Source organism: Mya arenaria, chromosome 3 (assembly GCF_026914265.1).
Source record: "Mya arenaria isolate MELC-2E11 chromosome 3, ASM2691426v1".
Lineage (NCBI taxonomy): Eukaryota > Metazoa > Mollusca > Bivalvia > Myida > Myidae > Mya > Mya arenaria.
The window spans coordinates 22,253,792-22,270,035 of NC_069124.1; the positions used below are offsets into that span (position 1 = coordinate 22,253,792).

A 16,244-nucleotide genomic window follows, 5' to 3' on the forward strand; every position below is an offset into this window, starting at 1 on the left:
ATAGTTTGCCAGACCATTTTTCTATATTATGGCATACTTTTATGTATTAACCCATTCAGAATATAAAAAACGTATTTCTATATTATATATGATAAAAACTATTCATAAAGCATTCTATTTATTACAACCAGAGTGCACGCAAGGAACATACGGAATAAATTGTGCAGAAAAGTGTGGTAACTGCAGAGATAGGGTATTTTGTAACACACAGAATGGACATTGTCCGTCCGGCTGTGAGCGGGGTGACCAAGGTGCAGAATGTAAGAATGGTAGGTTTCTTTTATAAGCTGCGTTCGCTTGTAGACTTTAAAAATGATTTGTCCAGTAACAATTTATGGATATTATTAACGGCCATCTTTGTGGTTATTAATTATCAATAAACATTTCGTAATCAAAATGATTGCAGAAAGTAAATGTTTGATCAATCAAAGCATTCTACTTGAATTCAAATTTTAGAATTTGCCCATAGAACATTTGCTGAATGCATTTTGACCTGATATAATGTCCATTATAAAATAGCATTGAGCGAATCGAAACTCTTTTATTTTGTCAAACGCTAACTCGTTTGACAAATTCGTGATTCTAGGTGCATCGGTGTTCTATAGACACACACCTAGCCAACACCGCAATGACTCTACTTAAAAATCCAACATTGGTAAAAGATAACTGAAATTTACCTGTCGATTTTAGCTTTCGGCTACAGTTAACAAATATATTTGTCATGGAAAACACAGCATTAAATGTTTAAAATAATTAAAAGAATGTATTGTTTTAATGTGAATTATATTATTTAAACTAGTCATGTTGGTAAACAATTAGTACATATAATCAGCAGAAAATTAGTTGTAGAATATGCTAACATAATAATGAAGTGGCAGAATAGCAATTCTGGGGCTGGCTGCTCAATCAAAGAGATATTGAAATGACACGTACAAATTATTGATGCATTTCAACCCTTCATTTAGAATACTGTTATACATATTGTAAAGTGGTAATTCTCATAAAAAGATCTATGTATATATCAGCTTTTTTATTATTAATATAGCAATTTCAGGTTTAAAAAAAATATATTCATTTTCCTGGCAACTAGTGAGGGCCATCGTTGTACCACACCCCTCTAGTTCTGCCAATATAAAGATTTATGTATTACATAAGAAGTTAGATAACGTATGCTTCCCAATGTTAATAGATCCTTTGAGATACACAAATTTTTCATTACAGAATGTCCGAATGGGTTGTACGGCTTTGACTGTGCATATACATGTCATTGCAAGAACGATAAGGATACTTGTGATCCAGAATACGGAAATTGCTCAAACGGATGCGCTATCGGGTGGGATGGACACAACTGCAGCTCTGGTATGTTTTATCATTATAGTATATTGTTGTGACTACAAAAAGAAATTGCACTTTATGTCTATCATTGTTTTGAGATGTTTCCTTATACACACATATACAATATTTTCTTCTTTGACTGTAAACGAAAACATTGTCTATTAACGTATAGTAATATCAATTTTCGATATAATTCAATAAATTATCTAGTTTTATTATATTAATCCTGTTTATAAATTAAACTCGGTTGGATTCATTCCACAGTTTGAGGTAAATAACGTACAATAAACCAATGGTGATGCATTGTTTAGTGTTAAAGTTTTTTGTCTTGTCGCGTTGCGTCTCTTGTCTGGCGATTGATTGGTCTGTATCTCTGTGACTAAAACAGGGTCTTGGTTAAAATAAAGGCTACAGTGTCCATCTTTGTAGAATCAAATGTTAACATTTGACTTTACTTGTGTATCGTTGTTTGCAAAATAAATCATATTTTGATCAATAAATCTCCATATGTGTATTTATTCCTTCTGAGAAGAAATCGATATAATGATAAAAATAGTATATATAATGTGTTTTATATAAAAAATATTACTTGATATTTTTTTGTAGATTTAAGCATCATTAAACATGACAGCCAGGGGTTAAGCGCTGTGCTGCAGAGTACATACAACATGTGCAACGCATCAAACATTTACAATGGAAAAACCTTGATGCATGATACAAGTAATGACACATTGTTATGTCAAGTGTGTAGTGTGACTCAAAAATCAACAACTCCCTGGCTTCAGATAGATTTCGGAAGAATGGTTTCAGTTGGATACATAAGGGTGTATGGACGTAAGTACTTTGACATGTGATGACTTCTTTACCTACGTAAATAATTCTTATGATTATAACATTTCCTTTCTGACTTCACATCACAAGGTAATATTAAGTATGACCACGAAGTTTTAAATATAAGCCCTAAAATTAAACGTCCCCGTTGTCGCATTGTTTCATTGAATTGTATTTCAGGCGGAAACCAGCAGAGTACAAACTTGCTCATATATGCAAGCAATGTATCATTTTCAAGAAGCAACAGCCCTGCCACTATATCTAACATCACAAATGCATCCATATTTGGAACGTTAGTGGAACTTCCATTGCCTAGAACTTTTCAGTATTTGGTTATTAGAAAACATGGTTTTTCAATGATGTCTATATGTGAAGTTGGTTTATATGAAAAAGGTATGTGGAATGAGATAAATATGTTAGCTAAAATAATTAGGTCGATATTTCATTTAATTTCCTTCGCCAATCTTAAATCTTTGAATATTGATGTCGTCTGATGTTAATTAGTACCAACTATTTGCAATTGATATGGCAAGGAAATATAAAAAGAAACGTTTTGAACTGCAAGAGCAAGAACTTACTTGTTTTCATTTCTAACATCACCTGTTTTAGTCTTTAAAATCAAATTAATGTTATGCTGTATCAGAGTTGCATCTCACAATTCAACAATTGTGTTTTTCAAATAGTACTTATAACTATAAGCCGTTTTCCTAACATATAGATCAAATAATAACCTTGACTCAATATTTATTAAAATGCTATATATTTATTGTATTTCCTGTAAGGTTTTTTGAAGTTCTTCTATTACTATGTACATAAACTATACACATATATTAATGATGTGCAAATCAACAAAAAACAATACTTGTCAATAAATATATTACTGCTTTCAATATTTTACAGAGTGTCCGATTGCTGGTAGTTTTGGTGATAGATGTCAGAGCAGTTGCCACTGTAGAGACGGCAAGAAGTGTGACATTTTGACAGGAAAATGTTCTTCACCAGGCTGCTTAAAAGGATGGAGAGGCACCACCTGTAATATATGTAAGTTGTTAATCGCAGAATGAAAAACTATGGTAATAATGTTGTTTACTTAATTCTCAATCCGTTTTGCACATTTAACTGATTTTTTTTCATAAGCGTGTACACAAAACAAGTTTGGACGAGACTGTTCCGGAACATGCCATTGCTATGGCGATGGTGAATGTGATCGATATAACGGTACTTGCAAGGCCAATAGATGTGGATCAGGATGGCGAACAGCCTCATGTGATGCTGGTTAGTGCGTTGGACTGTTTGGATAATTCATTAATATATGTTTTATGAACATTTACAGATTTATTGACACATGCCATTTCATTCGTTCAAAGATGCACTATTATTTCCATGTAAGATTAACCACAATTAATAATATTGTTTAATTTTCTAAAAAAAGATGAATAAATGTTGGAAACAATGGTTCTTATGAAGGATAACGAGTTGAATTTGAAAGAAATACGCACAAAATACGGTATTTCTACCTTATGAGACTATAGTAGACCACAGTAAATCTTTAAGCATTCACCAATCATTTAATATTTTTGCGCTTTCTGCTATTAAATACACGGTTACAATATTGATTTTATTAATTATTTTTTCCATTAATGCTTTATTTAGTAAATAGTTAAAGGTTTATCAGCCAAAATTGGTGTTTATTATACATGTGTATGTATTGATTTTATATATGAGAGTCACTTTAAACTTAAAGGTTTATAGAACGCTTTACTTTATGGTGTTGCCGTTCCTCTGCTCAACTGATCATACAGTATTTGACAACAAGTCTACTGTACAAATCTTAGTCATAAGATAGGCACAGTCAAAATTTTGGGTTCTTTTGCCAAAGCATGCAACCATTATAATACCTTCAAGTAGTGCCAGAGTTTTACAATACAAACGGGTCGTTTAAAAGCAAAAGATAGGATTCTATGACGCATTCAAATAGTTGCAATTTAGGAAGGCTCTTCAGTGTAGTTTCTTCAATTCTTTTAAAACAAAAGGATAAAATAAACATTACTTACCTTCGATTGATTTCGCCGGAGCTGTAATAGCCATTATCATTGTTTCTTATAACTAGAAGTGAATGTAACAACGTGAACGGACTTTCTGCTGACGAATAGGAGATTCCCGCATGAAGTACCAAATGTTAGTTAAGGGCTTTTGGGAATAAAAGTGCGAATATATATTTGTGTGATCCTATCAACGGCAAAAGTACCTTGGCCATGAATGCGAACCTTAATGACAGCCACACAGCTGAAGTGTAGTCGTGTATGCAAATTGTAGGAATACTAGTGAACTGAAAGCCTAATTGTCTTAATTGCACGTCTGCAAACTGTCCTTCCATCAATAATCGATTGTATATATTCAGTATTTGTTGTATGACTACATCTCACATGACTTTACGAAAAGTTTAAATATTAAATCCTACTTCGATTGGAAAAAATGGGTAGAGATTGTTTATTTTGTAATCACAATGTGTTTGAACAGCCACAGACGTTCTTTTTCTTATAGCATGAACTAGCTATGAGAATTGATACCAGATGTCAGTATTGTGTGACTTGTTGTCCAACTATTTGAAAAAGGTGAACTAAATTTGATTATGATTTTCACTTTCAGTCATCAAATATGTTTTATTTATGTAAGGACATGCGACGTAAGCTGCCAAAGTCCACCTTTTAATACATGCAAAGGCAACATATTTCAGATTAATTATGTATATTGACAATTCTTTTACTTGAAACATATTTAATTGATTGCATTCGTCGTAGTTAACGAGGGATTGTTACGCTGTGAATTTATTCATACAGTGAGAGAATTAAGGGCTTATTCAAAATTTAAATAGTCAATCTCAACAAGACATATACAGTACAGCACAAACGGTCAATCATGTGTAGTTTCCCATTTTAATAAAACTTAATTTACTGCTTACTTTTTTGTGAATCGGTGCAGGGTTCTAAAGTAACTTAATTTTGTAATCATAAAGTACTAACTCTAAAAACCATTGCTACATCTCAACTGTAAAGTCCAAATACTTTTATTAATGTTGTTTGGTTTCAATATCTTTAATCATTTGAAAGTTATTTTTCTTCACTTCTCGGCGCTTTTTTCTTGCTACAATATTGGGTTAGGCATGATAAAAAGACACAGAGTCCAGTTATACATGTAGGTCTTACAGATACTATTCTTAATACATAGGCATAATCTGCTTGTTTGCTACATTCATATAAATAGTCCATATTAAATAAGAATACTACTTAAAAAATCAAACTCGATGCAGGATTACAATAAAGAGTGACAATCGCGTATTAAAAAGATATAATCCATTTCGTGCGCCAATGCCAGCACTTGCAAATAATTTGATTTTACAGAGTGTGGAAACGGAAGCTTTGGTGATGACTGCCTGAATATATGCAATTGTGTGCAATGTCATCACGTTAATGGTTCATGCAGCCTTTACCAAAGTTCATGTTTTGACGGTTACGAAGGAGATACTTGTAGTAGTATGTATCATAAAACAGTAAACAAATTATTACGTTACTGATGTACCTTAAAACGCCTCTTTCATAAAATGAGTAAACTGTTTATGAGTTATTTAATGTTCTTTTGGAAGAATTTGAAGAATTCATTATTTATTCACATCAACTTTGTTTATTCGTTTATAATTTGAAATCAGAATCAAATCATTTATCGTCAATGAAATATCTAATTAAATATTGTTTTACCGAAGAAGTCAGCTTTCTTTTATGATAATGTTCATTCTAAGAATAACTTCTATATGTATTTATGTAGCTAGTTATTTAGTTTTATAGTTAGTTAGTTAATTACAGATAGTTAGTTAGTTAGTTAGTTAGTTAGTTAGTTAGTTAGTTAGTTAGTTAGTTAGTTAGTTAGTTAGTTAGTTAGTTAGTTAGTTAGTTAGTTAGTTAGTTAGTTAGTTAGTTAGTTAGTTAGTTAGTTAGTTAGTTAGTTAGTTAGTTAGTTAGTTAGTTAGTTAGTTAGTTAGTTAGTTAGTTAGTTAGTTAGTTAGTTAGTTAGTTAGTTAGTTAGTTAGTTAGTTAGTTAGTTAGTTAGTTAGTTAGTTAGTTAGTTAGTTAGTTAGTTAGTTAGTTAGTTAGTTACTATGTTGACTAATAAGATAGTTATTTAGTTAGTCAGTCAGTCAGTCAGTCAGTCAGTCAGTCAGTCAGTCAGTCAGTCAGTCAGTCAGTCAGTCAGTCAGTAAGTCAGTCAGTCAGTCAGTCAGTCAGTCAGTTAGTTAGTCAGTTGTTTATTTATTAATTGATTAATTTATTTATTTTTATATTTAATTTTTTATTACTTTATTTACAGAACTAAAAATACAAACTCATGTTAATGTAGGAGCGATCGCGGGAGGGACCGTTGCCGCCATAGTTGTTATTGCAATCGGGATAATTGTTCTCATTTTGCGTTGGAGAAAAACAGGATTGATGTACTTTTTTAATTCAATTGCTTAATTTGTTCAAACAGTATTCTTAATAACAATATTGAAGATTTCTCTATTCTTTATGCAGAATGCTTATAAATTAAGGATAAAAAAGTATAAAATAGTGGCATTTATTTAATAGAATATTCAGTTTTCGATGTGTTAGTGATTTACAATTGTCCTCGATGTAAACGTTTCGTTAACCACTTTGCTTCAGAAACAAAACACGAGAGAGAAAACAGTCTAACCATAAGGGGTTAGAAGCGGCAAGTTTACCAACTAGACATATTACAAAGAAGAACGACATATACGAAGGTATACCAACCACGCGTTCGTTATAAAATTAAAGCAATACCATTTCGTTTTGGTTTAAAACGTTAGTTAATATGGTACTAGATCACAATAAACCATTATATATCACACTCAAAATCGTGCGCATATATCTTGCAGAACACAAAATCACACATATTTAAACAACAATAAAACAACATGTTGCTTGTTTAATGCAATGACGTTATTTTCATTATTGTTATTTTAATTAGAACCCGTTAAGGAGGGCGATTACTACAGTTTTAACGACGCTGCCCCTGGAATTGAAATTCATCTGTTGTGGAACTATATCACAGAAAATATGAAGAATAACCGCAAACATCTCTATGACGAATTTGCGGTAAGAACAATTATATGGTGTTTTTTTTGTTAAAAAGATACATAAATAAACACCAGTTACTCTAACTGTACAATAAATGGATTAAGTCAACCGATTAATTAAACTTCATTGATGTAAGTTTGCATTTATAATTAGTACAACTCAACAATTTGTCTGCCTCGTGAGTCTTGTATGTGTTGCTGTTGTATTGCACAATAACTTAACGCTTAAATATTACAGACTTTGCCGACAGGGCTCGTCCATAAACATGACGTGGCAGCCCAAGAAAAAAACAAGGGCAAGAACAGATACAAGGAAATGTATGCATGTACGTCGTGCCACCCATTTGCATTTTGTTTGCATAAATACATGTTATTAACAGAAAATTATTTACATGTATTAATGTTGTATATTTACATCAATAATAATTTACAGAGAAGGTGACATAAAAATTAAATTAATCGGTTGGTTAACTTAAACCTTAACCGAGGTTACCGCGACAAGTATTCCATATTGATCTTATCCTTATCCTGAGACATGGATTCCATTCAGCCTATTGGTCAGCAAAATATACAGGCCAATCAGAACACTTATTTTTTAGTCTTAAATCTAAGTTAAAAAAGTTAGTAATATTAACCTATATGGGATAAGAAACCGCTAAGAAACGAGCAAAACGTCTTTTTACAAACCGTGTGTTTAAAAAATATAATATGTCAAATATCATTTGACGATATGATGATGTTAAACATGCAGCAAACTTAATACATAACATTGCAGACGACCATTCACGGGTGCCACTCCAAACAGATAAGCTCGACGTGTCTGACTATATCAATGCTTGTTTCATCAATGTAAGTTTTGGGATCTGATTGTGCTTTTGATTGTATTCATAACAATGTAGAACGAAACTATGCATAAAGATAACATATCTACCTGCTCCCGCTTATATATAAGTTTAACTGACACCAACACCAGAAGTTGTTCTTTCTTTATTTTAGGGTTACGAAAAAGTAAACAAATTCATCGCATCACAAGGTTAGTATCAAATTCTTGAAACTGGGATTTTCTTATTACTTCTGAATCAAGATTCATACTATATCATTTATAATGTTTAAACTTATTCATATAAGTTAACTTCCTATTTCCACACCAGTATCTTAGTCTGTCATTTTCATCAACCACACATATGTGTTCCCGGTATTTCTGCTTAAGGTCCTACGAAGAACATGATTGATGACTTCTGGAGAATGATTTGGCAGCAGAAAGCTGACAAAATTGTAATGCTGACTAACCTCATAGAAATGGCTTCGGTATATGATTCGATTTGAAGTATTAAGATTACAATTATTCATATTATACCATTTGTAACGTTGGGTATCACCGTTTCTTAAACTACAAGAACGTGTTTGAACATTGGTGAATCAAAAGCAATTCACAACCCAAAAAGGACTTGTCTACTTGAACAATTGTATTGTTTCAATCATGTAAACTTCAGTTTAAGTGGTGGTGTTAGTAGTTTATACTCCGGGTCCCGGCGTGAGCACATTGAAGGGTCCCAGAAAGAGAGTTCAACCACCGCACACCTATCCTGGGCAGAACCAGTACTGGGTGTCTTCACCTCTGCAAGGAACTGACAACTTTTGTACATGCCAGGGGCAGTGGTACAGTGCGAATGGCCGTAGAAAGGATTTCATAACTAATCACAACAGAAGTGACCTGGTCCGCCCGGGAATCGAACCCGGGTTGTCCGATTCAGAGTCAAACGCTCTACCGATTGAGCTAACCGGGCGGACTCAGTTTAAGTGTAATTCTAAAATGGTTTTTATATGAAATGTGAACATTGTTCTGAACGGTGAATTTTGAACAATTAATATAATGCATTGTTACTGTATAATCATTCATTTAAAAAAAATATATATATATTTAGATAAAGTGCAAACAGTACTGGCCAGAGAAAGGTGACACTTGTTCATATGGTGGTATAGATATATCATACATCGACACAAGAGAATTCCAAGACTACAATGTACGGACCTGGGAAGTTGTAAAGGTAGCTATGACTGTTAGAGATCATGTGTATTACACTTTGATATCTCCTTGGCTGTTGTAATATAAATAAGTAATACTAATACTAAATAAAGGTCATTGCCTTTTTCTATTGTTCGAATTCAGTACTACATGATACACACTACTTACTGTGTAATACAACGATTATTTTCGTTTTGAATGTATCAACATAAATAGGACAATTACTGTATTCTGAGCAAATGTATTATTTCTTTATGTCTACATAATTGAGCCAGGGTATAGGAAAAAGTGTTGCATCGTTTGAAAACCCTGTTTCCGACAATCGAAATGACTGAGAGGGCTTATTTTGGTGTATATTCATTCCGTTAGAAATGCCTCTGGTTTTGAAATTTGTAAAATGACTACACAGTTGATCCTGGAAATTATTCCAATGTTCTTCACGATGAAGATCGATCATTAATGTTTCAAAAATGTGTCCAAATTTATATTTGCAGACTGGCAGTAAACCACGTCGAATACGCCAGTTCCATTTCAAAACCTGGCCTGACAAGGACGTTCCTGACAGTGCTTGGTGCCTCGTCGACTTCTGGAAAGCTGTTGACACTAATAGCGCAACAAATGAATCACCGATTGTTGTACACTGCAGGTAAGATCGATTTGAATGTCTGAAATACAAGTTGCCAAACATATCTATGATGGCCAAACATTTGTTTGTGGTTTAGTTATATTCATAAGAAAGAAGTGTTAATCATGCATGTGAAATATATCTAAACTATTTGTTTCTTTTACTGGGGAAAATGCTATTAAAAATGGTGTCAAACATTACAGTGCTGGAGTTGGTCGTACGGGAACATTCATCGCACTTGATAACCTTATATACCAGGCTAAAGCAGAAAAGTGCGTTCGGCTTCTACAAATGGTGCAGACACTGCGCAGACAGAGGGTGAATATGGTACAGACGAAGGTAAACGTCTTTTAAGGTTTACGATTTGTCTTCAATTTCGATATTATATGGCTCATAAACAAACATAAAAACAATTTGTTAATTATTTAGATGTTGTAATCACAGGACAACACCAACTCATTCACCAACATTAATAAGTTATACCTGTTATGTGCTTGAACCATTGGAAAAACAAAGTCATGTCTTAAAACATTTGAAATTCCTCAGCACACGTATTCGACAAAAGTCATATGTTATAGGAACAGTACGTGTATCTCCACGAAGTTGTAGCAGAGGCCTTGCTGATCGGGACACATCACGTGTACTCCAAGCAGTTTGATAGTTTCTACAAGCACATGGTCAACAAAGAGCTACGATCGCCGAGGACGAGGATTGAGGAACAGTTCGATGTAAGCTACCAAACCTTTAGATTTACAATTCAGATGGATATGGTACTTGAATTCTTAATGATAGGGAATCTTAATAGAATATACCTCAATTTTGATTTTTGATTTGTCATGAATATATGAATGATACCACACATGTTTCCAAAATATCGTTTAATAGTTGATTGAAAAGGGAGTCACAGAGGAGTCGTCGCAGGAGGTTGGTCCCGAATATGGAAACATAGAATCCATGCGATCGGAAAGTAAGAATTTTTCCTATTGATTATGTAAATATATGTATATGAAAAATATATTTTTGATATTTGAAATGCAACATCTAATAAAATGGGAAATGTAATGATTTTTTTTCTTCATTCAGTAGATGCATATCGCCCTACCCTTGACAAAAGAGGATCAAACTTTGTTCAAAATCTCGGAACTATTTTCTTACCGGTGAGTTACATACAATATCAAAATTAAGTTGGCATGACACAATAAAGTAGAACATGTCTTTGATTCCTATTTAATCAGTTGCTAACTCGTTAATCAAATTCAAGTAAAATAGTTCATGATTCATTGCAGTTGAATTTTCGAAATAACATCAAATTATAGTTACAAAAAGAGAATCATGTTGACACAACCATAAAACACTTAATTGATTAAAGACGAACTTGAAAATAGAAAAAAAAAATCATCATTGTTGGTATAAAACGTCTTAAGGACATTTCACATCATTTACAATTGTAAAAACTGAGATGAAACATAATAATATGTTTTATAGGGTAAGTGACTTGGTCTTGTTTTCCTTTTCACTATGCTACGCATAGGATTGGTTATCTTTGAAATGTCGTATCCGTTATAGAACTACGCGTACAAGAACACGTTCCTGGTAGGAATGTCGCCGTCAGAACAAACGCTGGAAGAATTCTGGTCCCTGATTGAGGAACAACACATCACCACCGTGATCATGCTGACGTCACAATCACATACCGCATACAAGGTTGTAAAGTTTATTCATTCACCATAAGTTATTATCTGTGCTGCATTTCAATCTATTGGATTGATTACTTAAGCGGATGATTTAACAAAAGTCTGAATAAAACTATGACTATCAATTATGACTTCTCAGGTGAAAACTATTCTGCATGTATGGTTCAAATCATTTGAAATATACCCTATTTATATGTTCTGGAACATGTTCATAATAATTTACGATTTCCTATACGATCATCCTAGCATTGTGTTTCAGTATGACTTATGGCAAAACGTCTCTTGCGTGTTTTCCGTGAAGATGTAACAGAAACAGTTTATTTCAAATTCAAACTGTAAACACACTAGCATTTGTCATTTTAAGTTTGTAACCACATGTAGACAATATAAAACATGTATAATACATTATTTTATTTCAGACATGTCAGTACTTAGGAAGCATGGACGGGAAACAGATCGGCAATTTTATTGTCAACTGTATCCATGAAAAGAAGAACAAAGACTTCCAAGAAAAGTGTTTCTCATTCAAAAACGTAAACAACGAGGTACATTTGATGAAGTTAAACGAATAGTTTTAATATATATGTATATTACTTGTTCCAAATTTATTCATACTAAAGTATAGACTGGTATTCATACCATAACTAAAAACTATTTGTAGAACTATAACTATAGTTATTAAGCTATTCTTTCTATTTTAGCCTTTCTTTAGATCACAATAAGAGGATTTAACTTGTATTTTACACTAATTACCAGTTCTTTTGATAGACATAATAATGCAAAGAACAAGCACGTTCACATTGAAGCCTGGTAAAGTATGGACTATAAGATTTTGTAACTTTCTAAACCATTTTGTATTTTTGAGGACGAAGATTACCTGACCACAATACGTCAGTTTGAGTTTTCGGCTTGGCGGGAAGGCGAGGACACACCAACATCGGTACAGCCAATGTTAGATATGCTTGAGGCAGTCAACAAGTGGCAGCCTCATCTCCTCGAGAAAAGACCTATTCTCATTCATTGCGAGTAAGATCAGCAAAATATGTGTTTTAAACAATTACCACTGGTTTTTACAGTTTCACTTCGATGAATTTGGTTGTATTCGGACAAGCGTATAATCCTTTTCTTTTAGTTTAATAATAGCGAACCAATTTAATATGGTAATTATTAAGGAAGATAAAACACATCTTTCTTGCACTTGTGTCGTAGTTCTTCGCTTGTCGATTAATGTTGGCCAAAGCTGACATGTTGACGGTTTAAATTAGATCTTAGTTTAAAAACAAATAATTTAAAATGTTTTTCACAAGCCTTGAATCCTATTTAGTCAGTACAGTTGGGAACCCTGCAAATTGGAAGCATTCCGTATTACGAATAAATTATTAACAATTTGCAGATCCGGATTTCATCGCAGTGGAGTGGTAGCTGTACTTCTAAATGAGTTTCATCGGATTCAAGCAAACAAGGGTCAGATCAACATTGTGGAAAGCGTGAAAATAATGAAACAACGGAACAAAGATATTGTTCAGAGTCCGGTGAGTGTAACATTCGAAGTGTTCATATCGATATAAATACACCCCTGAACAACGGTTCTTAAAAGCTTTATTCTAATAGAATCAACAACACACTGACAACTATACCAACTAGTCAAGCAGTAAAAACGGAAGTTTTATCCCCTTTAAGAGGCAAAATGTAAGGGTTCAAAAGACACTGAACGATAGAAGAAAACGAACAAACAACACATATTTGACACACATTTATCAAAAAAGGCCTTATCAATATACAATGGAATTGTCGCCTTTGAGCAGTGAGTGAAACACGAGTTCAAGAGAACACGAGTGAACTTGGGGAGGGGATTAACTTATTAATATATGCATAGCCTCACACTTGTCCAAACATGTTTCCAAATAGTACCTTTCTAATGCCGAGCACCACTTGTTCGACCTCCTTCCTAACAACCATTATGTCCCAAATGAAAACTATGAGTAACAATTCTTTTTCGGAGCATGTATACCTTTTCCATTAACCTGTATATTTATACAACGCATAAACATAAGATGTTATTATTTTGTACTTATTTTATCTTTACATTGACATGTATAGACACTCTTGAATCATGTTTGCATTATTTTCAAAAATGAAAATCACTTTCTTGTTTTGCAGACCCAACTTCGATACATCTACGACGTCATACAAGAACATGTAAAACAGATGGATGTTTATCAAAATATGTAGGTCATGACAGAATAGTGAATTCCCATGTGTACAGACTTTTTCACAAATATAGTATCACTTGACAATTTACTTTTGTATGGCATATTTTGAATGGCACATGAGAAACCAATGTTGTTATACGTTAACTATTATTACTCCTATTATACGGATGCTTTTATTATGATTAGGTCAGGGTTTTGAATGAGTTTTATACAAGCACAGTGCTTATGATTCAATTCTGAAGATAAGATTGGCAAATGAAATGAGGAAGTTATCTTCTGTAGATAATTATTACACGTTTAATTAATGAATTTCACAACATATACTCATTGATCAAAGTTTAGATACTTTCTTCCTGCACAATTAATTATAACTATCAGTAGTTTATCCGCATAGTCATGGATCTTAGATGCTTACAAAATTATGCCTTATTTTGCATGTTTTTATGTTCGGACTAATTTATGTTGGTCTGAAATTAATACTATTGTGTATTGTCATGTAATGAATGCTTTAATAGTTATAATAATCAAGTGCTTTTTAAATTGTTTATTTTTGCATGTGTGTAGTGGTTATAATAATCAAGTGCTTTTTTAAATTGTTTATTTTTGCATGTGTTATGGAAACACGCCACTTGTTACGATGTTAAGTCGTAGCTACAATAGCAGGTGAGAGTTATGTTGTATATACATTTTAAAATGTGACAGAAAATAAAGGAGATAAAAAAAGGAAGAAAAGTTGTTGAAAATTGGATGATTGGAGGTTTGATTGTTTTGTTCAATTAAGAATCTATCCGTTACTGTTTGGTGTTCATATTGATTCATAAAAACAATATTTTAATACAACTTGTAAACAATTGTCGCCAGCATGAGCTCTATAATAGATTCCCTTCAAGAGGAAATATAATTTGAGACACGTTCTTCTTGAACCCAATTTTTCTGTTGATATTGTATATAATAAAACTATCTGCTAGAACTTTCGTTATTCATAACTTCCTTATTCCGAGGAGTCGGTATTCTTAGTGGTAAAACATCATGAATATATCCTTTTAGATATAAAGGTATTCAGTTTTATTTCGGTAGTAAGCTATATCCGAATGTCAAGAAATACCCGTCATCCGAGAGATTGAAGAGGATCTGGAAAAGATAACTTTAAACCTGTGTGGGCGAACATTACTACATATGATCACCATTATCAATACTTTATCTGGTAAGACCTGACTTAAACATATTTCACCGTACATCGTTTCTACTTCTGTTTAAAATTCGATTCAATGGTGGTCAATTCTCCGTCTGTCCATCAGTTCATCTGACCGTAAAGATACGTCCAAATGATTGTTCTTGCTGCAATGCAAACCGAAAATGAAACTCTTTTAAAAGTGAAAGTAGACAAATATTTTCATAAAAAAACATTATATTTTTAAAGAAACCTGGCCAAACAATCTTTAGCATATGTCTTTAGAATCAAAAGACATATTACGAATACTAAAGTAATAATACTATAATGCAAAGAAACCTTTTAATCACAATAAAATCATCGGCCTGTTTATAACATTATTATATAAATGTACCTTCTATCTAATGTATTTTGGTTTACCATTCAGCACAATAACGTTTAAGAGTCGATGAAGCTTTTCTGGATTTGATTCAGGACAAACCTATTGTCTGTGTATTTTTGAGCGACAGTCAATTGGGACATATTTGCTTCGAAGTACATTTGTATACAGCATTCAATATTTCTAATATCAATTCTTCATTAATAACAGTTTTACGATATATTTACAATGTGTCTGATGAACACACTTAAAGGGGCTGTACTCCGTATGATGAAAAAGCGAAAAAAAGAAAACTGTCGAAAACTGACATAAACTTGGTATCGATGTGTACAATGCATTATAACTTACTGACTAAGGTACCACATAGTTTACAATTAAATTATTTTTTCTCAGCTTTTTTTTCGTATTTTTCCATTAAAAAAGATTACTAGGTATGTCTACCTAGTAGAAGTCATTCCTTATGCGTGATTGGCTAGTCGATGTTATCACGTGATATTACTATGTTATGTTTATTGCTTAAATATTCCATCAATTTCGGGTAAGCCTTCGTAGCATAGTGAATGCAACACTGGACTGCAATTTTGGCGACACCGTTTCGAACCTGGTCTCCGACTCGATTTTTTTTTTTACATTTTGGTATTTTCTTTACAATTATGATATCAAAGAGAAAACCATTTTATTAAATAATTGTCCTGAGATACGTTACAGATAAAAACTTTTTTGGTGCTAATCTGGTGTAGAGTCCCTTTAAATGCGAAGGAATAAAATTGGAAGAAAACTCTTTTTCCTCAAGAAAAAAATAAAAGGATGCCATCCTATTTTGTTGTATATAAGGAATGTAA

General features: G+C 32.8%; 1 protein-coding gene and 1 non-coding gene across 2 annotated transcripts; one reads left to right on the plus strand and one right to left on the minus strand.

Annotated features, from left to right (window-relative positions):
- Positions 1 to 7,259: 7,259 nt before the first annotated feature.
- On the plus strand, positions 7,260 to 13,871 carry LOC128225842 (receptor-type tyrosine-protein phosphatase epsilon-like). The gene is made up of 16 exons (XM_052935739.1): positions 7,260 to 7,313; positions 7,533 to 7,620; positions 8,070 to 8,143; positions 8,291 to 8,327; positions 8,505 to 8,602; positions 9,220 to 9,342; positions 9,815 to 9,966; positions 10,149 to 10,284; positions 10,524 to 10,673; positions 10,831 to 10,912; positions 11,029 to 11,102; positions 11,512 to 11,649; positions 12,059 to 12,184; positions 12,505 to 12,665; positions 13,033 to 13,171; positions 13,800 to 13,871. Exons 1-16 carry the CDS (start codon positions 7,275 to 7,277, stop codon positions 13,869 to 13,871), a joined length of 1,689 nt encoding a protein of 562 aa, XP_052791699.1. The 5' UTR covers positions 7,260 to 7,274.
- Positions 9,010 to 9,086, minus strand: Trnaq-cug (transfer RNA glutamine (anticodon CUG)). The gene has a single exon. It is a non-coding gene; the product is annotated as a tRNA-Gln (tRNA).
- Positions 13,872 to 16,244: the final 2,373 nt, after the last annotated feature.